Source organism: Phoca vitulina, unplaced genomic scaffold (genome assembly GCF_004348235.1).
Source record: "Phoca vitulina isolate PV1807 unplaced genomic scaffold, GSC_HSeal_1.0 scaffold20, whole genome shotgun sequence".
Lineage (NCBI taxonomy): Eukaryota > Metazoa > Chordata > Mammalia > Carnivora > Phocidae > Phoca > Phoca vitulina.
The window spans coordinates 10,916,883-10,940,500 of record NW_022589723.1 but is presented as its reverse complement, the minus strand read 5'-3'; the positions used below and the strand labels follow the sequence as shown (position 1 = coordinate 10,940,500).

At 41.2% G+C, this 23,618-nt stretch overlaps 2 protein-coding genes and 1 pseudogene across 3 annotated transcripts in view; 1 reads left to right on the top strand and 2 right to left on the bottom strand.

Moving 5' to 3' along the window:
- Window positions 1–441, bottom strand: part of SNAP23 (synaptosome associated protein 23) — a 35,974-nt gene extending 35,533 nt beyond the window's left edge. Inside the window, exon 1 of the mRNA XM_032417446.1 lies at window positions 356–441. The gene's annotated coding sequence lies outside the window, so the exon portion shown is untranslated. The remainder of the gene's footprint in view (window positions 1–355) is intronic.
- A 2,886-nt stretch (window positions 442–3,327) lies between these two features.
- The window catches only part of ZNF106 (zinc finger protein 106), a 64,125-nt gene continuing 43,834 nt past the window's right edge, over window positions 3,328–23,618 (top strand). For both annotated transcript variants that reach the window (XM_032417124.1, XM_032417123.1), the window contains exons 1-2: window positions 3,328–3,471; window positions 23,370–23,455. In XM_032417124.1, the coding sequence (XP_032273015.1) occupies window positions 23,402–23,455 (54 nt within the window). In that variant the 5' untranslated portion in view covers window positions 3,328–3,471; window positions 23,370–23,401. The remainder of the gene's footprint in view (window positions 3,472–23,369; window positions 23,456–23,618) is intronic.
- Window positions 17,713–18,866, bottom strand: LOC116640254 (annotated as a pseudogene).

The window sequence follows — 23,618 nt, the reverse complement described above, 5'->3', positions numbered from 1 at the left end:
CTGTGGTCACCATACAGTCAATTAATCCCGATCACAGGAACACTGTAGGGGTGGAGGATGAGGAGGGGTCCAACGATCCACCATCTCGCCACCCTTCCTCTGCTTGGTTTTTAGGAGGGGTTCGACGAACCACCATCCCGCCACCCTTCCTCCGCCGGCCCCAAGATAGTTTTCCCGGTGGCTCGAGTCCTTGCTCCGGGCCCGGCCTGCCCAGCCCCGGCCAGAGCACCTCTACTCCTCCCCTTAAGCCCGGCCACACCAAGTTTTAAGCCGTCACGATAATACTCTTCTTCCTGGGACCTGATCCCAATCTTCAACCGGGCTAGCTCCCTCAACCCCACTCCTGAAGGCTCACCAAGCAGTTCCGGCCACTCCTCTCGCGCCGCAGCGGCTCGGACACCCCAAGACCGGACCTAAGGCTGAGTCCTCCCAGCGCCTGCGCGCGCCGGAGCCGCGCGCCTGCGCACTTCCCTGGCCGCGCGGCCGCGGACACACCCCTGCAGCTAGAGCCAATCACAGTCTGAGGGGTTTAAATCTCCCTGCCACGCAGGCGGAGAGTCTGCGGACTCACCCGTTAACGGGATAATTCGAATCCCTCCCAAAGGTGGGAAGTATTTATGCAACAAACATTTGTCAAGGGTAAACCGTTTGCTGGATGATCGCTGAAGAAAAGAGGGAGAAAAGAATGCCTTCCCTGCCTTCCCGGGTCTTTCCACCTGTCTAGATTGGAGATCGATATGTAAACAAATTATAGTGGATAGAACATGGTGTATGGTGTTGGAAAGTCCGAGGCGAAGTTGGCGCACAATGAAAGCAGCGCCTTATTCTTAGGGATGTCTGAAAGGGTTCCCAGAGGAATTGACTTTTCAGTCAGGAAGGCTAAGTAGGAGTTCTGCCAGAAGTCTGGAATGGAGGGAAATAGTTTTCCAGCCTGTGGGAACAGCGTATGCCATTAAGAACATAGCACCTTCGGTAAATTCCTTGTAGTTCATCCTGGTTAGAGGCTTACAGCTCATGGTGTATCTCCGGGTGAAGTGGGGAATAAGCTTTAAATAGTCGGCAATGGCCCAGATCTTGGAAGGTTTTGCACTTTTGGACTAGTGAGCCTGCACTTTATGCTATGAACACAGCCATTGAAGGGCTTTAAACAGGTCCAGGAACTCTTCCTGAATAGAGCACAGTGCTTGAAATTAAAATAAATAGATAGATAAATAAATAAATAAAAAGTATTTCAAAGGAGAAGAGGGTTTTGGAAGAGAGAAGGTATCTCAATTATAAGAGGAAGTATGTGTAAGTTTTATGTTTAGTAACAGGAAGTTAAAGAAGTTCTCATCTGATGACCTCTGTTTTCTCTGTGAAGTAGGAGATGAGGTCATCTGCTAATAGAAAAGGAGTTGGGAGCTTTAAGGAAAGTGGAGAAGTTTTGGAATATTGTTACAGAAAGTGAAAGAACAAGTTGACCCCAGACAAGTAGGACTGTTAAGCAGTGTGGGCTTTTATAAGATTGGTAAAAATGAGCTTCCCAGCTTCTACCCTCCTGTGTGACTTTCTCAAGCAGCAGTCACTTCTTGTGGGCAGAAGTGGACAAAATGTATGGTTGAGTTTATTTATGGTTGGGATAATGCCATGGTATAATGCCATAGTTCTCAACCAGGAACATTTTTGCCTTTGAAGGAATATTTGGCAATGTCTGGAGTCATTTTTGATTGTCAAGATGATGGGGATTGAGTTGGGGGATATAAAGGCATGTAGGTGTAATGTAAAGGATGTAATGTAAAGGCATGTGAAGGACGTAAAGGTGGGGGATACTACAGGCATCTAGTGTCCAGGGATGCTGCTAAGCATCCTACAATGCACAGGACAGCACAAGAATTATCTCCAAAATAGGGGCACCTGGTGTCTCAGTCCGTTAAGCGTCCAACTCTTGATGTCAGCTCAGGTCATGATCTCAGAGTTGTGAGATGGAGCCCCACATTGGGCTCTGTACTGGGCGTGGAGCCTGCTTGAGATTCTCTCTCTTTCCTTCTGCCCCTCCCCACCTCTAAAAAAAATTATGTTCAAAGTATCATAGTACCAAGGTTACGAAACCCTGACCTAGGGATGCCTAGGTGGCTCAGTCGGTTGGGTGTCCTCCTTTTGGTTTCCGCTTCGGTCATGATCTCGGAGTGGTGGTGTCTGTACTCAGCTGGGAGTCTGCTTCTCTCCCTCTCCCTCTGCCACTCCCCGCTCCCCTGCTCTCTGTCTCTCAAATGAATAAATAAATCTTAAAAAAAAAAACCAACCCTGATCTAGGATTACCTTGCTGCTCACCAATGGCTGACTTTGGTCTTCTACAAGCTTTTCCTTGGACTATGGCCCTGAGCTTATAGGGCAACATAGTCCTTCCATTGCACCTTTGAAGGAGAGTAGAATGAGCAGTGTACCTCAGACTTTGAGTGTTTCAAGAAATTGTGATGTCACAAATACAAAATTGGAATAGCTCCTCAGTCCTTTAGATGCAAATCTGGGTTATACATAGATGAAGATGAGTTGCTTACTTTGATTTTAGGTATTGAAGATCTTGTTGAACATAGACATTATTAGAACTTCAATAATATAGGAGTAACACTTCACACCATTATTAATCTTAATGTAACTTGGTTTATCTGATTAATTGTAGTCACTAAAAATAGGATCCTGAGGGAATGAGTATGGACTACATTTAATGAAGGAAATAAATACATTCAGTATTAAAATATAATCATTGGTATTCATGGATTTTTTTACTTTATGACGGGCACCCATTCATGGATAGGCACTTGACCCATATTATGTCATTTAATCCCAGCAACCCCCTGAGAGATATCACTATCCTAATTTTAACTGTTCAGAAACTGAGTTTCCGAGAAAACTTGTAATTTGCCCAAAGTCATAAATTACTAGTAGCTAGGTCAAGATTGAATTCAGATCTGTCTGCCCTCAAGCTCTTGCACCTTCCATTAAACTTCAGTAAGTTTTACAAGGCAAAAATGGTTCGAAATTTAGCTTAAACAATTGCCACAATATAAAAGGAATGCTGGGGATTTAGGAAGAGAGTAGAAGCAACTGGGAGGCCCAGAAAGAGTAAAAGAATGAGAAAGGAACTAGGGAGGCTGGTCACAGGTGCGTTCAGTGCAGCCGAGTAACTTCTGCAAGCCGGCCTGCCTTTTTGATCTTTCTTTTCCAGTAAAGCCTCTTTCCCCTGTGTCCGTTGTTCACTCTCGTGTGTTCAAATAAAGCTAGATTATTGAGAAAGGCGGGCAGCAAAGGGGGAAAAAAAAAAAGGAGCGTGACGGCGGCGGTGTGCGCCTGCGCCCTAGCGGCAGCGGCGGCGGTGCCCGGCGGGGAGGGGGTCCGGAGTGGGCCGCCGGACCCAAAACTGAGGGGGGCTTCGGGGAGCCCCCTCCCTGGGACCTTGGCGGCCTGATGGAGTAAGAGGGGTCGGCTGTGATTGTGAGTATCGAGGGGCCGGGCTGCGTTGAGGCATCCCGGAACGGCGGGGTCCTGGTGGTCTGCCCCTAAGGTTTCGAGCTGCAGGACGCGGCCGGGTTTCTGCTCCTGCAGGCTGCGGCGCAGCGGCATCCCGGTCCTCCCCTCTCCCAGAGCCCGCGCGGTTTACAGGCAGGCGGTGCTTCTGGCTTCGGGGTACAGATTCTCGCGGGGGCGTTCTGGCTCTGTTTCTAGCCCCTGCAGGAAACGCGCCTGAAAGAACCTTGACCTTTAGGGGAGGCCACTGACCTCTTTCGGCCCCCGGTTCCGCAGGGATCTCGTAGACCCAGGTGCTTCAAGGCCTGCGGGTCACAGGCCAGGAACACCTTTCGACCTCTTGTGACTGACAGCCTCCGTTCTTTTGCCTCCTTCCGTCTTCCCGGTGGGATGCCTCTTAATAATAGCTACTAATTATGGAGCGTTTACTACGTGTCAGTTTAATATTTAGTCCGAATCTCGGTGCATAATTATGGGGGAGGAAATACTTTGCACCCCGCTCCCGCTTGAGTCTGCTCAATTTAATCATCCTTGAGAGTCAGTAAGCCATTTTATTGGGAAGTTTGAGATTTCCATGGCTTTTAGAAATTTGGGACTGCCATGCTAGTTAAGGGAAGTTCTCTTACCTAACAAATAGGTGCCTTATCTACCATAATAGTTTATATAGAATTTACTCAAGCCGAAATAACTTTTTAACATTTAAGAGCCCAATACTATTCTAAAGCCCATGGGAAATAGTAAAATTTGTTTAAATCCCTGTTCTGCAGTTTGGTTGTGAATGAAACAATGGAAGATAATATTTAGATTCAGTTAGGATATATTTAGCACCACTGCATATGTGCCAGACACACTCAGGTTTCTCACAAAAATTGATGAGATACTGTAATGGAAAGTGTTTTTTTGATTTCAGATTAGGCCGCTAAAAGTTTGATGGTAATTTGCTCAAGCTAACCTAGCTGGGGTAAGTGGTGAAATTCACATATGCCAAGGCTCATCTTGTCCTGTTACACCAAGTATCCTAAGCACTTTTGAGAAGCAACTACCTTACAGTTTTAGTTTCTAGAGTTAACTCTTTAGAAAATGGTAGGCACCTTTAAAGGTACTAGATGGTTTTTGAAGAACTTCAACGTGGCTTGGAAGGGGGTAGGAGGGTGTGAAGGAAAATGATCAAGTTAGTTCAGAACCAGTTGCTTTGATTAAAAGGACGATATTTAGAAAGGAAAAACTGCAAATGGTAATTTTTTATCTACGTTAGAGCACAGCACATGTAATCTGTAGAAGAGTCTCCTGTACAAGGAAAGCAAGGAATAATGGTAGATGCTAGCTGACTTGGTTCCGGGACCAGGAATGGCTCTGTGAGAAATATACATATTGTGTTGGGCGCCTGGGTGGCTCAGTTGGTTAAGCGACTGCCTTCGGCTCAGGTCATGATCCTGGAGTCCCGGGATCGAGTCCCGCATCGGGCTCCCTGCTCTGCAGGGAGTCTGCTCCTCCCTCTGACCCTCCCCCCTCTCATGTGCTCTCTCTCTCATTCTCTCTCTCTCAAATAAATAAATAAAATCTTTAAAAAAAAAAAAAAAAAAGAAATATACATATTGTGCATTTCGTAATTGGAATATTTTAGTGGGACGTTTAGGTTTAATTTGTGTATCCAGTGAATAAGAACATGTAGGTAGATAAGTTACATAGGAATACTCCAGTTGCACATTCAGCATGCTAAATCTCTTAATTGAAACCTTACAGTCAGTTGGGTTTTTTTCCTCCTAGAATCTAATCTGAAAGGAACTATCAAAAAATGAGAGTTCCTAAGTGTTCATCAGTAGAGGACTGGTTAAAGAAATTACGCATTTGTTAGAACAAGCCAGCCCGCTGTGTGCTGATACTGAGTAATAACCAAGATATGTTAAGTGAAACAAAAAGTGCAAAAGAGGTTTTGTATTTTGCAACCGTTTGTTACTTTTTAAAAAAGCTTATGTATTTGCATGTATATGTATAGACTACGTCTGGAGGAATATGTAAGAAAGTGGTAACAGTGACTGTAGGTGCACATGGCTGGGAAATAGGAATGGGAAGGGAATAATTTTCTGTGTTTTTAAGATTGTGTGTGTGTGTGTTGCGCAAAAAGGTGGTTTTATTAAAGCACGGGAACAGGACCTGTGGGTAGAGTTGCCCTGGGGTCATGAGGAGTGGCCCATTATATACTTTCAAGTTGGGAGGGGGTTAGGGATAGTGTTAGCCTCCCAGCTATTTTGGAAACAAGGTTTCCTGGATCCTGAGGGGGCTAGCAATTGTTAGGAAAGGTCTTATATTACTGTTTAGTAAAAACTTAGTCATGAGACCCTTCAGATGTATATCTGTGGGTCATATGCTTGGGGGATGATTGACAACTTGTATCATGGGGGGAGCAGATAAAGGAAGTTTCCAAAGGAATTTTTATATGTTAAAGTAGACTTACGGGGTGGGCTAAAACTAGCCTTTTGCCCTTAGCAAAGTATTTATATTGAGGCAGCTGAGTTCCTAGAGAGAGGTCACTCTACCTGTTTCAAGGACTTGTCCATGGGCTGTAGATAGTAAGGAAATTTAATTTTTTCTTCTGCCTTTGTTTCCCACATCATGTTTTTAAGAATTTTTTTATGAAACTTAAAAACATCCAGAAAAGTAGAGAAAATGCTATATGAATCTGTGCAAATTGATCATTTTAAAATCTGTTGTTACATTGCTGTATTTTATTCCTGACATCTCTAAACAATTTAATACACATCTCTCATAAAAAGAACATTTTCCTGCATAACCCAGTAACACAATCACACTGAACAACTAATTTTTCCGTATTATGTAATACCCAGTCTTTATTAAAATTTCCCCAAATTGGGGGCACCTGGTTGGCTCAAAGGAACATGCGACTATTGATCTTTGGGGTTGTGAGTTCAAGCCCCATGTTGGGTGTAGAGATTACAAAAAAAGCCTTAAAAATTTTCCCCAAATTGTCCTCCCCCCCCCACTGTTTTTGATCCTATTTGCAATCAAAGTCTATGCATTGCATTTGGCTATTATGTCTCTTGAAATCTTTTTAAATCTAGAACAGTTACCTTTTTTCTCTCCCTTTCTCTTCTTTCGTCATGACTTGTTGAAGAGACCTGGTCAATTATCTGGATTTATCTGATTGATTCCTAGTGGTTTACTTAGCTGGTTACTGCAAACTGGAAGGTACAGGTAAATGCTTGATTGGATTCAGGTTAAACACTTTGGGGCTATCATAGACTATGCTGTGTACTCTAGTTTTTCTATTAATGATGTTGAGATTAGTGGATTCAGATGGTAAATGTGAGATTCTCCATTGTAAAATTGTATTTCTCCCCTTGGAAACCAGCTGTAAGCCCTTTTGTATATTTAAAATTTAAAACTAGTGTTACCTATTCAAAATATAAATAATTACCTTTAAAAGGACAAAGCTTGGGTGCCTGGGTGCCTCAGATGGTTAAGCGTCTGCCTTTGGCTCAGGTCACGATCTCCAGGTCCTGGTATTGAGCTCCAAGAGCCCCAGGTTGGGCTCCAGGCTCAGCAGGGAGTCTGCTTCTCCCTCTCCCTCTACCCCTGCTCTCTCTGTCTCTCTCTAATAAATAAAATCTTAAAAAAAAAAAAAAAAAAAAGACAAAGCTTACTGGAAGAAATTGCTGCTGCTTATTTTTTATTTTTTAAAGATTTTATTTAGGGATGCCTGGGTGGCTCAGTCGGTTAAGCGACTGCCTTCGGCTCAGGTCATGATCCCAGGGTCCTGGGATCAATCCCGCTTTGGACTCCTTGCTCAGCGGGGAGCCTGTTTCTCCCTCTGCCTACTGCTCCCCCCTGCTTGTGCACTTTTTCTCTCTCTGACAAATAAAATCTTAAAAAAAAAAAAATAAAGATTTTATTTATTTACTTGTTTAGAGAGAGCAAGAGCAGTGGGAGAGGGAGAGGGCATCTCCAGCTGACTCCGTGCTAAGCGCAAGGTGGGGCTCCATCTCACAACCCTGAGATCATGACCTGGGCTGAAATCAAGAGTTGGTTGCTGGGTGCCTGGGTGGCTCAGTCCTTAAGCGTCAGCCTTCGGCTCAGGTCATTATCCCAGGGTCCTGGGATTGAGCCCCGCATTGGGCTCCCTGCTCCGCGGGAAGCCTGCTTCTCCCTCTCCCACTCCCCCTGCTTGTGTTCCCTCTCTCGCTGTGTGTCTCTCTCCTGTCAAATAAATAAATAAATAAAATCTTAAAAAAAAAAAAAAGAGTCGGTTTCTTAACCAACTGAGCCACTCAGGTGCTCCATGCTGTTGTTTTTTTGGGGGGGGGGGGGGGGGGAAGGTAGGGGCAGAGGGAGAGAGAGGATCTTAAGCAGTCTCTGTGCTCAGCGTGGACCCCTACTTGGGGCTCAATCTCAGAACCCTGAATTCATGACCTGAACTGGAATCAAGAGTCCTAACATTTAACCGACTGGGACATTCAGGTGCCCCATGCTGCTGTCTTTTTTTTTTAAGATTTTATTTATTTATTTGAGAGAGAGAGAGTGAGCGAAGGATCCCAAGCAGAGGGAGAGGGAGAAGCAGGCTCCCCACTGAGCAGGGAGCCCCCTGTGGGGCTGGATCCCAGGACCTGAGCCGAAGGCAGACCCTTAATCAACTGAGCCACCCAGGTGCCCCATGCTGCTGCTTTTTTAAACTGAATCCCTGATAACTAGGTGGTAGTATCTCATTTTATACAAGAGGAATTTCAAGTTCAGAGGTTAAAATTTACTCAAAGTGGTAGACCTATTAATTTTATCTGTTTCCAAGGTCATGCTTGGAAACCACCATACTTTGTAAACTATACACTGGTATGTAAAAGTAAAATTGTTATTACTCCTGGTAGTTATGTTACTTGTCTCTCATATCTTTTTGAACAGGTAATCAGTATCTAATGATATTAGACATTTTGGAGTATCAGTAAATGTGGATAGATCTCTGTAATGTAATAGTCTATAATGAGCCATTTTGAAAGTTCAAAATATGTGTGCAAGTCGAAACTCTTAATGATTTCTGGAGTTCCAAAAAAGTTCTATACGTGGAAGCATTATGCAGTCTTGGTTCTTGTGCCTAAAGTCTTCAAGGTTTAAAAAAAATATGAGTTAAAAGAAAATTAAAAAATTAAAACTATATGTGTATTATTGTTTAATTTTTTAAAAAGTACAAAAGGGTCTGTAATGAAAACCTGCACACCCTCACTTTTTTCCCCCAGAGGCAGTAACTGTTACCAGTTCCTTGGGTATCCCACTATAGATACTCTGCATGTTTATGTATATGTCACTAGGATAAATTTTGTCATTCTTATATAGAAGTATCTTAGCAGCATAACCTAAAATAATACTGTTGAAGTTTATACTCCAGTTTTTATTGTTTATATTCTGAATGTCTTTGCTAACTTGTATTCATTCATTCAACAGTATTGAGTGCTTATTCTATACCAGATGGTGTGGCAAGTCATAGGAATAAAATGATGAACAAGACAGGCATTCCTGCTAGCTGTCAAGGAGGTTACCCTCTATTGGGAGAGGCAGTCATTAAGCAAATCATTATACTAATGACAATAGCAAAGATTCAGTACCTGTTCTGTGCCAAACACTTTATGTGGATTTTTTAATTTATTTCTCAAAACAACCCTATGACATTGATAATAATAATATTTTTATTTCATGAATGCACAAAAAGATTAAATTATTTGGTCAAGATCGCACACAACTAGTAAGTGATAGAGCCAGGTTTCAAACACAAGCAGTCTGGCTATAGAGATCTTGGCTGTCTTCCTTTATCCTAATGCAGTGGTTTTTAATGAGTTTGAGATCATCCCCTAAGGAAGTTTGGAAATTTGTGGGGGTGTTTTTTGGTTTCAGAATCATTGAGAGGATGACTTTGACTTTAGTGGATGGAGATCAGGGATGTTGGACATCCTGCAATGTAAAGGACATCCCTAACCTATATGGTAAAAATTGTTACACATTTTGCATCACTTTCAAATGTTCCAGAAGATGTTCATGTATGTGAAAAATCTGTTTATGATCGTATGGCCTAGAACCAATTTGTTTTACACAGAAACTCTATTTTGTTTTGTTTTGTTTTTACATACAGCATAGTTACTGTATAAATCAAGTGATTGTGCTTTCTTTATTTTAGAAAGTTTACAAAGAGTTGGCCCCTATTTTGGAAAATCATATCATAGACAGCAGTGCTATTCCTGGTATTTTTATCAACAACATAACATGTCTACATGAGTCTGTATTTGTAGTTGTTACCTTCATAGTCTTACATCATCTAATCTAGTCATGTCCAAGCATTTGCATGTTGAAATGCATATTTTTTATGAGAAATTACTTTTTTGTTATAGTTAGCACATTATATTAATATTTTAGATTTTACTTGTGTAAGTTACAGTACATTATATTGCACATTATATTGATATTTTAAATTTTACTTGTGTAAGTTACAGTAGCTCTGAATGTCGTTTCCTTTTTTTTTTTTTTTAAAGATTTTTATTTGAGAGAGAACATGTGCGTACGTGATCCCAGGGTCTTGGGATCGAGTCCCACATTGGGCTTCCTGTTCAGGGGGAAATCTGCTTCTCCCACTCCCCCTCCCCCTACCGCCCTGAATTTCATTTCATTAAGGATAGGAGATATTAGGGGCACCTGGGTGGCTCAGTCGTTTAGCATCTGCCTTCGGCTCAGGTCATGATCCCAGGGTCCTGGGATCAAGCCCCACATGGGGCTCCCTGCTCAGTGGGAGGCCTGCTTCTCCCTCTCCCACTTCCCCTGCTGTGTTCCTTCTCTCGCTGTGTCTCTCTCTGTCAAATAAATAAATAAAATCTTTTAAAAAAAAGGATAGGCGATATTACAAAATATTTATGATTAAGAAAAGGTATAAATATCTTGAAAGAAAAATTGTGTGGTGACAGTTGGGGAAGCTCGTTGATGAGCACACTGGGGAGTGTTATATTAATCCCTCACATTTATGTAAGAATGAAAATTCCCATCATGTTTTAGAAAAAAAAAGGGTATTGGGTCTGATATGGTTGAGAACTGCTGCTCTACTCCCTGTCTCAGAAATAGTCACAGTTGTGACAAGTGGTATGAAGAAAGTACAGGATTTTAGGAAAGAAGTGTATATGAGGGAATATGGCCTAATCTGAGAGATCAGGGAGCACTTCCCCAGGCAGCTGACATTTGGCCTGAGATTTGAAGGATGAGTAGTTAACAAGATGGAAAAGAATAAAAGCATTCCAGGGAGAGGGACCAACATATGAAAAAGGGAGGGAACATGGTAGATGGGAAGAACTGGAAATACCATTTTGTCTGGTGTACAGAGATCTAGGGGAAAAGTAGCTCAAACCTAGTACTTATTAGCAAGGGTCATATCAAGTGGGCTTTTTAAAATATTTTGGTTTTTATCTTAAATAATTGGACGTAATGAAGGGCTTTTAAAAGTCAGGGGCTGAGGCATTAAACATGAGTGTATGGGCTTGGCTTTTTCAGTGTAGGGTTGAGGGAATCATAGAAGTGTATGTTTAGGTGAAAGTGAAATTGAAGTAGACCAGAATGCTGAGTCATTTCATGAAAGACAGCTGCCATTTAAGAGTCACTGCAGACCCTAGCCAACTTTGTCACTAAACCTAGGGCCTCCTACTCCATCACAGGATTGAGAGGTAAGTCTTTTTTGAACAGCCCCACCTGCTTGAACATTGCCTGGAGCCATTTAGTCAGTCTGAGGGCTTTTAAAAGTGCAAGCATGGGAATCCAGTTCTGGTCATGGCTTAGTAAGCTCCTACTGGTAGACCCTCCTGTGAATAACAGCTATTTAGACATAGTACATAATACAAGTAAGATCACTGGGGAGTTACCCAAAGCAAGCAGATTCTGGAAGGGAATTAACATTTGAGGAACAGAACGACATGGGCATGATTTCCCATTTTCACGGCCCCAATCTGTACCAGGTAGGATGGTTAAAATTCTGAAATAAACTGCAGTGTTTTGGTTCCTGAAGAAACAAAAGTTAAGGCTCAAGGCAGACACAGCTGTTGGGAAGTGAGAGGAGAATCCTGGAACATAGAGAAGCATCAAACTCTGTGAATGAATTCTACCCAAATCTTGGCAGACTGTTGAACTATGCATGTATAGAGCAGACTCCAAGAAGATCAACTAAGGATAAAAGGACTAAATTGAGATTTCATCTACCTAAGACACAGAGTTTGCAGTTTGAGTCAACCAATTTAAGAACCTACTAAAACAAAAATAAAAACACTCTTCAGAGGAATATAAAGGAATCCAGGGCCTCCACAACATAACATTTACAACATGCAGCATATATTCTAAAATTACTTACATACAAAGGATCAGAGAAATGTAACCTCAAGTTAAAAGACAATCTACAGAGACTAACTTTAAAATACATAAATGTTGGAATTAGCAGGAAAGGATTTGAAACTTTTGTAACTGTTATAAAAGGAAAGTGATGTATAGGAAAATATGTTCACAAAGAATGAGTATTAAGTAACCAAATGGATATTCCAAAGTTGAAAAATATTATACTGGAAATAAAGTGGATGGGCTAAAAGCAGAATAGAGATGACTGAGGAAAGAATCCATGAAATTAAAGATCAGTAGAAATTATTCAGGGAAAGGAGCAGCATATCCTCAAGGACCTGGGGGCAATATCAAAAAATCCAACATATGTAATTAAAGTCCCAGAAGAAGAGGTAGAGGTGAAAGAATGGGAAAGAAAAAATATTTGCAAATATAATGGCTGAAAATCTCCCAAATTTAGGGGCGCCTGGGTGGCTCAGTTGGTTAGGCGACGGCCTTCGGCTCAGGTCATGATCCTGGAGTCCCGGGATCGAGTTCCGCATCGGGCTCCCTGCTCAGCGGGGGGTCTGCTTCTCCCTCTGACCCGCTTCCCTCTCATGCTCTCTGTCTCTCATTCTCTCTCTCAAATAAATAAATAAAATCTTAAAAAAAAAAACAACTCCCAAATTTAGTGAAAGGCATAAATTGACAGATTCAATAAGCTCAGCAAATCCCAGTAAGGATAAAGACAAAATCATGCAAACCACAGGTTTAAAAATGAAGAAAACCGTAACTGGGTACTTCATAATCAAACTGTTGAAAGCCAAAAATCAAAGGAAAAATCCAGAAAACAGCAGAAGCCATGTTGCATACAGAAGGGTAATCATAAAGGCTAGAGAGAATAGAAAATGATTAAAATGCTGAAAGAAAAATTTGACAATCCAGAATTCCAGATTCAGTAGTATAGCCTTCAAGAATGAAAGTGAAATAAAAATATTGTCAGATAAAAGAAAACCAAGAGAATTCATAACTAGCAGGTTTGCACTATAAGAAATGCTAAAGTTCTTCAGTCTGAAGGGAAATGATACCTGGTGGAAACTTGAATCTTCATAAGGAAATGAAGAACATCAGAAATGGTAAATATATGGATAGTTATAAATCTCTCACTTTTTTCTTAAAACAACATATAACTGTTGAAATAATTTTTAAAAAGCATCTTGTGGCGATCACATAATGTAGATACGAAACCTATACGATAAAGCATGGAATGGGAGGTGGGGGTATATGGACCTATATGGGAACAAGGTTTGTATATATTATGTGAAATGGCAAATTATTAACATTGAGTAAAGTGTAAAATGAGAAGGATGTATTTTGTAACTCTTAGAGTACTCACTACGGAAAAAATGTAAAGAAGTATTGCTTAAAAGCTAGTAGAAAAATTAAAGTGAATAATCCAAAAGAGGTTAGAGGTACAGCCGAACAGAAATAATGGTAGACCTAATCCAACCATATCAATAATTTCATTTAGTTTAATGGAATAGATACTCTGATTCAATGCATACAGACAGATTGGCTAAAAGTAAATGCATGGAAAAAAATACACCTTTTAATGAGTAAGCATAAGAAGGCTGGAGTGGCTATATTCATATCAGATAAAGTAGAGTTCAAGATAGTGTGTTGCTAGAGTTAAGGGGGTCATTTCATAATGATAAAGAGGTCAATTCATGACATAATCATAAACATGTATGTGCCTAATACAGAGGTTCAAATTACATCAAACAAAAATGGATAAAATTAAAAAAAGAAATAGACAACAATCATGGCGATTTTAACACTCTTCTCAACAACTGATAGACAACTAACAAAAAGTCCGTATAGAGCTCCACCCAACTACTACAGAATATACTTCTTTCCCCAAGTGTACTTACAGACCAGATGCTGAGCTTTGAATCAAGTCTCAATAAATTTGGAAGGATTGAAATAATACAGAATATGTTCTCTGACCATGATGGGATTAAAGTAGAAATCAAGATGTCTAAAATAACCCACACAGGGGCGCCTGGGTGGCTCAGTCGTTAAGTGTCTGCCTTCGGCTCAGGTCATGATCCCAGGGTCCTGGGATCAAGCCCCGCATAGGGCTCCCTGCTCAGCGGGAAGCCTGCTTCTCCCTCTCCCACTCACCCTGCTTGTGTTCCCTTTCTCTGTGTCTCTGTCAAATAAATAAAATCTTAAAAAAAAAAAATAACCCACACATATTCTAAACCTTTGTGTGAATGAAGACATCACAAGAGAGAAAGTAATTTGAACTGGATGATGAAAATAGAGCATCAAAATTTGTGGGATAATGGTCGTAGCCAAGAGGAGCCTGCGGAGACATCACAACCAAATGTAATGTGGTATCCTGGAAGAGAAAACGGATACTAGGTAAAAAGTGAGGAAATAAAATAATGGATTTAAATGAATAATGTATCAATATCAGTTTTTTAATTATGACAAACTCTCATACTGATGCAAGTTGTAAATAATATGGGAAACTGGGAGTGGGGTATATGGTACTTTACTATTTCTGCAATTTCTCTCTAAGTCTAAAACTATTCTAGAATAAATAGTTTATTAAAAAGTGCTTTAAGGGCACCTGGGTGGCTCAGATGGTTAAGCATCTGCCTTCTTCTTGGGTGGTGATCTCCAGGTCCTGGGATCGAGCCCCGCATTGGGCTCCCTGCTCAGCAGGGAGTCTGCTTCTGCCTCTACCCCTGCTTGTGTGCTCTCTGTCTCTCTTTCTCTCTCAAATGAATAAATAAAATCTTTAACAAAAAAAGTGCTTTAAAAATTTGTAGGATGCAGTTAATGGAGTGTGTAGAGGGAAGTTTATAACTTTAGGCACCTATTTTAGAAAAGAAAGGTCTAAAGACAATGGCCTAAAGTTCTACCTTATGAAGCTAGTAGAGAGCAAGATACTTCTAAAGTATATAGAAGGAAAGAAATAAGACAACAGAAGCAATCAGTGAAATAGGAAAAGACAAACAATACACAAAATTACAAAGTCAGAAGTTGGTTCTTTGAAAAGATCAATAATGTTGTTAAATCCATAAATACACTGATAAAAACAACACAAATTACTAGTATTAGGAATGAAAGGGATTTACCACTACAGATCCTGTAGAACAATAAGAGGATATTATAGGCAACCTTATGCCAAAAAATTTCACAACATAACTGGACAGTTTCTTGAAAATATCTATATACTAAAGCTGTCACAAGTTGAGATAAGATCTGAAGATGCTTATATTAAAGAAATGGAATAATGATTGAAAAAAACTTCCCATAATGAAAACTCAGGGCCATAATGGTTTCATTGATGAATTCTATCAAGTATTTAAAGAAGAAATAACATCAATCTTACATAAAATTACAGAAAATAGACAAAGGGGAATCACTTCCAAACTCATTTCACTAGGCCAGCATAACCCCAGTAACTAAGACCTGATAAAGACGTTACAGATTTAAAAGAAAATTACAAAAGTGTGCCTTATGAACATAGACCCTAAATAATTCTGGGCAAACTATTAACAAGCCATAATACATTATGGTGAAGTGATTAAGGATAGATGGGAAGGTATCTATCTGATAAAACAAATATGGTAAATTGTTAATGGTAGAATCTAGGTGGTAGATACAGGGATATATGGGAAACTGGGTGTAGGATATTCACTGAGATTCTTCCAGCATTTTTGTGCTTGAAATTTTCTAAAATACAATATAGGGAGAAAAGGGAATATTATGAACAGAATTGTATTTTAAAGAGATTTCTCCTGCTGCTGTGTAAGGATTAGGAAAGTAGAGGATTGGGGCGCCTGGGTGGCTCAGTTGGTTAAGCGACTGCCTTCGGCTCAGGTCATGATCTCAGGGTCCTGGGATCGAGCCCCGCATCGGGCTCCCTGCTCCGCGGGAAGCCTGCTTCTCCCTCTCCCACTCCCCCTGCTTGTGTTCCCTCTCTCGCTGTCTCTCTCTCTGTCAAATAAATAAATAAAATCTTTAAAAATAAATAAATATTTAAAAAAAAAAAAAAAAAAGGAAAGTAGAGGATTACCTGAGAATAGTTTGAGAGAGGATGCTGAGACCATTTAGGAGGATATATGACTGTTCATTTTAGGCTGGCAATTTTAAGGTAGATTTGAGCCCTGGGAAAATTTCCAAGCTGTTGGAATGCTGAACTTTTGAATAGTACCAAATTTTGTCTAAGCGTAATTTTTTTTACTACCTACTTGCTGAGAAGTTTGGATATATCACTGCCACATGCACAGTATGCATCAGAGCTTTAATTTTTTGATTTCTAATTTTTTTTAAAGATTGATTTATTTGAGGGGCGTCTGTGTGGCTCAGTCGGTTAAGCATCTGCCTTCAGCTCAGGTAATGATCTTGGGGTCCCGGGATCGAGCCCTACATCGGGCTCCCTGCTCGGTGGGGAGTCTGCTTCTCCCTCTGCCTCTGCTGCTCCCCCTGCTTATGCTCTCTCTCTCTGTCAAATAAAAAAAATAAAATTAAAAAAAATTTATTTGAGAGAGAGAGCATGCGCTTGATGGCTCGATCCCACAACCCATGAGGTCGGGACCTGAGCTGAAGCCAAGTGTCAGACACAACTAGCTGAGCCAGCCCGGCGCCCCAACGTGAGCTTTTAGTGAGCATTAGACTTTTGACATTTACAGAGCGATATTGAGCATTTTTGCAAATTCTAAAATTTGCAATACCACTACTTTAGTGGCACATAAATTCCTCCCTAAAATCTGATAAAATATATGGTGACTTTTTCAGAGACTTATTTTTTTCTTTTTTTGGTGGGCAACAAAGCAAGATTTATTGAGCCATAGCAGAGTGATAGTACAAAGCTCCCAAGGAGGGGACCCAAAGGGGTTGCCCTCAGAGACTTAAGTATACTTTTTTTTTTTAAAGTGTACTTTTTTAAGTATAGGACAGAGGCATTTAGAAAGCTATTAATATTAACATCAACTGCTAGAGTAAATGCTTTATTGTATTACACCAGGACTGTAGTCAATGAACTTAAAAGATTATATAAAAGGAAGAAATAATGAAGACGATTGCTATTGTAGTCCTACTTATATAAAGTGGTTGAAGATTATTGAATGTATTGTTAGCAACAAGATGCATGGAGAACAGCAAAGCTTTTGGGGGAGATGTTGGGCGGTTAGCTAGACTGACTCATTAGCTTGCAGTGATTGTAATTCAGTGATTTTTATTTTTTTAAAGATTTATTTATTTATTTTAGAGAGCGTGTGAGTAAGCCTGGGGGAAGAGGGGCAGAGGGAGAGGGAGACAATCCCAAGCAGACTCCCTGCTGAACACGGAGCCCTACATGGGGCTCGATCCCACAACCCTAAGATCATGACCCAAGCTGAAACCAAGAGCCAGACACCCAACTGACTGAGCCACCCAGGTGTCCCCAGAATTTTATTTATTTTATTTTTTAAAGATTTATTTATTTATTTGACAGACAGCGAGAGAGGGAACCCAAGCAGGAGTAGTGGGAGAGGGAGAAGCAGGCTTCCCGCTGAGCAGGTAGCCCGATGCGGGGCTGGATCCCAGGACCCTGGGATCATGACCTGAGCTGAAGGCAGACGCCCAACGACTGAGCCATCCAGGCGCCCCCCCCCGAATTTTTTTAAAGACATATTTATTCAGCATCATGATCAGACCATTACTTAGCAATCAACCACATGCGTGCAAAAAAAAAAATCTACATTAAAACCCTTTGTTGGAATGCTTTACACTTTCCACAGAACAGAAACTAAAATAACCTGTTATACAATTAGTCCTCAGTTTTTTGCCCATACACATGAGCATTGTCTAAAACATGTCTTCTTTGCAGCAGGTGGGCCCTGCCGCCGCTGTGCTTGGCTGAGTTCACAAATCTGTTGTAACCTGTAGCTTCCCTCTCGCTTCTCTGGCTCTGCTATCCTGCTAAGCTTCGTTTCCTGGCAGTGATTAGAATCTCCTGCCACTGCCGTAGCTCCTGCTGCTGCTGGAACCACCACAGCCACCTTGGTTTCCTGATTTGGCAAAGTACTGGCCTCCACCACCATGGGGGCCAGAGCTTCTGCCTCCAAAATTTCCTCCAAATCCAAAATCTGAGGATTGATTGTTGTAATTGCCAGAATCATCATAACTTCCGCCACCTCCAAAGTTGCTTCTTTCATTACCAAATTTGTTATGGCCATCCCCACTGCCACCATATCCACCACCACCTTGACTGCCACCAAAGCCACCTCGACCACTGAAGTGTCCTCCATGATCAAAGTTGTCATTCCCACCAAAACCACCTTCATAGTTTCCAGAACACTTCGTCGCTTGCTGAGATAGGGCTCTCCTTAGTTCACAGTCATGGCCATTCACAGCCTGGGTTTTATGAATGACTGTCTTATCTACAGAGTCATGGTCATCAAATGTTATACAAAAGCAAAGGCTCTCTTTTTGCCACTGCCTCGGTCACTCATGATTTCAGTCACTTCAGTTTTCTGATACTGTTCAAAATAATCCCTTAGATGATGTTCTTCAGTGTCGTCTTTAACGCCACCAACAAAAATCTTTCTCACAGTTAAGTGGGCACCACGTCTTTGAGAATTTTCTCTTGGGACAGCCTTCTTTGGTTCCACAACTCTTCCATCCACATTGTGTGGCCTTGTATTCATGGCTGCATCCATCTTCACAGTGGCATTGTGACAAAGCCAAAGCTTCTGGAGCACTTGGTGTTTGGATCTCTTATTACCACACAGTCCATAAGCATTCCCCATTGCTCAAAATGGCTTCTCAGACTCTCATTGGTTGTTTCAAATCTCAAACCTCTGATGAAGAGCTTCTGCAGCTGTTCAGGCTTTTTAGGAGACTCTGACTTAGACATGACAGTGGTGGGAGGGGAGACTGAGTGGGCAGAAAGGCGTAATGAACGTATCTCCATGCCACAGAATTTTAAATTTCGTGTCACAGAATTTTAAATTTTAATATCTTTATAAGATATATTGAGTACAGGAATAAAAATTTTTAAAATTGTTAAATACATGCAACAAGCTACCAAGTTATACTTTTAAAAAAGTGTTTGTACAAGCTATCTTTGGGCTTAAAATTTAGTCTGTTATATGATGACGACATTTGCTAATATGTTATTGTCTTGTTACGGTTGGTGTTATCCCAGTTTCTTTCTCAGTCACTTCCCTGTAAGATGTAATGCTTGCTAAGTTCCAGAATTGAGTAAAAAATTGGAACCTGGTGGTAGTTCTGATTCTGAATTAAGGGATCAGTGGGCCACCCTGTCCATTTCCTTGCCTGGTAATGGACAATGTGAACAGCTTCATTTTGGGGGGCACAACTTTGAATGCCTTTTTCTGGTCACAGCCTTGTTAGCCCTGTGCTTATTTAAAAAGAGTGGTTGGTACATGAACTCTTGGTAAGTGTGTTAGGGCTGATAATATAAAAAGTAGGAATGCTAGTGAGTAAAATCCTGATAAGCTTATGCTCAGTCAACGATATTGGATGCAGAAACCACCAGTCACTTGCCGTGGGAAACAGGAGCCAGCCAGAACTTAGAACTAGCAAATACGACAGCTACCCAGAATAAGCCTTTGAAAGTTGTGGTTATAGGTTGATGTGACCAAAAATACTTTCTGACCTCTGTTACCAGCTTATTCCTTCCTTAGCTAGGAGACTTGAAACTTTCTCAGGAGGCCCACTGAGCAAAGTGAGGACCTCCCAGAAGTGCCAGTCATATCTTTGCTCCATAACCTTCTGGGCAACCTAGGGGTAGTGGCAAAGATTTGTTCTGTCACTGAGTACGGTCTCTCTCTTGCCCTGTCTTGCTCATCAGAAATCTATTAGTTTTTTGGTCAGGGTTGAGGTGGAAGCACAGAAAGTTTTTTTTGGTCAGGGTTGAGGTGGAGGCACAGAAAGTTAACCTGTGAGATTCAGAGAAGGGATTCTAATCTGAGTACCACTCCCCCAACCTCAACCCAATAATTAAACTTTTTTTCTTTAAAGTTTTTATTTATTTAAGTAATCTCTACACCCAGCGTGAGGCTCGAATCCATGACCCCAAGATCAAGAGTCGCATGCTCCTCTGACTGAGCCAGCCAGCTTTTTTTCTTCACAGTTTATCATTGTCCTGTAGAGTCTGAGTTGACTTTAATTAAGTCTGAGTTCAAATATCTTAAGTATTACTGGGTTTACTGTAATGAATCTTAGGAGATTTATAAAAAGACAGATCCCTTCCTTATGGTAAGGTCAGGGAGATAGACATAACCTACCATCAGATAGCCTGCACTTACATTGCTGGGTGTTTGAATAGTAAGATGAGATAATGTGACAATGTTTCAAATAAAGTTCTATGACACTAAACAGTGTGTTTTCCAGCCTTGAGTTACATAATAAATATTTGGAGAAATATTATAACATTGATATTTGAGATGGGATACAGTATTATGAGATAGTGGTTACTTGGAAATGTGTTTTTCTGACCTATTTAAGTCACTTTTGAATGACGACCCTTGCATAGGGATGGCGAGAGCATAGTAAAGTACAAAATGGAGTCTCTGGAGATTACAGTGCAATAATTCTACTCTGCCTTCACAACTGTAATTCTTTTTACTAATCAGCTATGTGGATGATTCTGAGGTACTGCTTGAGTGTAGAACTTCTTTATTGGGGACGGGAGTCAAGGCAGGAATCTTTAATGAGTGGAGCAGTTGGGTGAAGGAAGAATAGATGTAAGGTCTTGAAGGCTTATCACATTGAAGAATAGACAGCAAAAATGAAAAATAGAGATCTATTAGGACTCGACTAAATACAAGAATCTGAAGGAAAATAATTAATAATAGGGTTTTTGCCCACAGACATGGTAATTGTATTGACAGAACAGTAAATAGCATGTTGAGAAAAGGTATTTATTATAGTATTTTTAAGGTTATTATGACTAAAAAATATCAGATATTTCTCATAGTTGTTTGGAGAAAATTGAAAGATTTCATAGTGGGTATTTTTAAGTGATAATGGGAGGAAAATGCAAGGTGGTTAAAGTAAGAACAGCAGTAGTTGAATTGTTTATTTACACTTAGTTGATTTGTATAATGTAACCTCTCAAACACTTCTAGATTGCAAAGTTGGATGGTTTCTATTTCCTTGACTTCTAATAATTGTTAAGACCTTTATTTTATTATTTTTTTAAGAGAGTGAATGGGAGAGGGAGAGAGCACGTGAGCGAGCGAGCGGGGCAGGAGCGGGGGAGACAGAGAGAGAGAATCCTAAGCAAGCTCCACGCTCAGCCTGGAGCCCAACACGGGGCTCCATCTGAAGACCCTGAGATCATGATCTAAGCTGAAATCAACAGTCGGATGCTTAACCTACTGAGTCACCCAGGCGCCCCCTTGTTAAGTAAGACCTTTAAGGAGAACAGTGGTTGCCATCTAGAAAGCTGTGAGCTAATGTATTTCAGAAAGCTTAATGGAAATCATATATTAACCCAGATTAAGGATGTAGAAATTAAAATGCCTTTGTCTTTGGCTGGAATCCTATCAACTTAGTGCTTAAATACTAGGTCTTCCTTTTTGATTAAATGCTTTGCTAGCAGTTATACTTTTTGATTTTTTTTTACAGAAATGAAAATGAATTTACTTAATTCATGCAGGTTAGAAACACGGAGCTTGTGAAAGGAAAACAAAAAGAGGGAGTCTTTGGTTAAAAGGTTGATAGAGAATATTATTATTATATGACTATTTACTAGGAGTTGATGCCTTTGGCTTTACTAAATAGAAACACAGTTTGTATTTTAGTGCTCAGTTCTCAGTTGACTGAATATGTGAAAACACCACAGTAGCTGTTGCTTATGCCAGGAAGTCACACTTTTTCATTGACTTTGTTGCTTTTAAGTTTTTTTGATCCTGTTTTGCTTTGATGGTTAATAACTTGAGGAAGTATTAAAAACATTTCTGGACATGGGGGGCCTGGCTAGCTCAGTCTAGTGGAGCATGCGATTCTTGATCTCAGGGTCATGAGTTCAAGCCCCACGTTGGGCATGGAACCTACTTTAAAAAAAACAAAACAAAACCAAAACACATTTCTGCAGCCTTCCTACACCTCCTTCTCTCTGGGCTTGTATTTCGGCCATGACGTTGTGGCTCCGGGACTTCTACAGTTAACTGAGGAGAAGTGCGAGGGTGCCCAGTATCTCCTGAAGATGCAAAACGTGGGCGGCTGTGCCCTCTGACAGGACGTGTAGAAGCTATCCCTAGATGAGGGGGATGAAAGCTTGGACACTATGGGAGATGTTGTGATCCTGGAGAAGAACCTGGACGAGGCCCCTTTTATATGTGCATGCCTTGGGTTTTGCCCATGCAGACCCTAATCTCTGTGACTTCTTGGAGAGCCATTTCCTAGATAAGCAGGTGAAACTCACCTAGAAGATGGGCAACCACCTGACTAATCTCGGCAGGTTGGCTGGCCCCTAGGCTGGGCTGGGCAAGTATCTGTTCCAGAGGCTCACCCTCAAGCATGACTAAGCCTCTAGAGCCCAGTGGCCTCTGAGGGGCCCTTTGGCATCTTCCTGGTGTCAGGGCTTCTGCCTGAGCCTCCCCCTACAGCCACTAGGCAGCTTTTTAACCACCCTGGAGCCCTCTCCCGAGCCATAGACCAAATGGAAACAATAAAGCTTTTTGCAGCCAAAAAAATAAATTAAGCAGGTTAATAGGATAGAAGGAATGGGGAGCAAAAAATACATCATTGTATAGGTCAGGAAAGGCCTCCCTCATCCCTGGTGAAGCAACATTTCAGATACTGATGGAAATGAGTGAGCCATGAGAACATAAAGACATCTTAAGCAAATTACAGGCAGAGAGAATAGGAAATGTAGAAATTCAAAGGTGGGAGAAGCCCTGGGGTGATCAAGGACTAGCAAGGAGGGCAGTGTGACTGGAATGAAGTGACAGAGGCAGTGAGGTGGGGCATGGAGTCCGAGAGCAGGAGAGGAAACAGATTTTGTAGCCCATGGCAAAGGACTGGATGTTGTGTGAGTTGGGAATCTCTCAGAACATTTTGCACAGAGGAGTTAAATGATCTGCCTTAAATTTTAAAAGAATCTTGTGAGAATCTTTGGCTACTGTTTTGAGAATAGACTATAAGAGGACAAGAGTGGAACTAGGGAGGCAAGTCAGTAGGCTGGTGGCTTGTGAGATGGCAGTTGAGCTCAGTAGTGAGGAGGGGTTGGATTTGGGATGTATTTTAAGGGGGGGACTGACAAGATTTGCTGATGAGGGAAGCTATGGGGTGAGAAAGAGGGATCAAGGTTGACTTCCACAGTTTTTGCCCTAGGTACCTGGAAAGCTTGAATTTTCATTTACAAAGATGGGAAGGCTGGGAAGAGCAGGGTGGAGGCGAGGGTGTTGCAAGACTTGGATTTTTAGCTATGTTAAGGTGGATCTAAGAAGACATCCGGGGGAGAAAGGTTACTAAATGTTACTTCCTCATTGCAGGTGTGAAGTTGAGTGCTTCAGATCTGGTCACTATGGTACGAGAACGAAAATGCATATTGTGCCACATTGTGTACAGCTCAAAAAAGGTAATACATAGAAGAGGGAGAATCTGAGGCTTTATGACTGCTCTTTTTGGAATTTGTAGATGGGTAAAAGCTTTTACAGTGTCTTATTTATGCTTCTTTCCTATATCATAGTTTCATTCCACTGGTTTCTTTCTCTTTAGTGCCTCATAAAGCCAGTGTAACT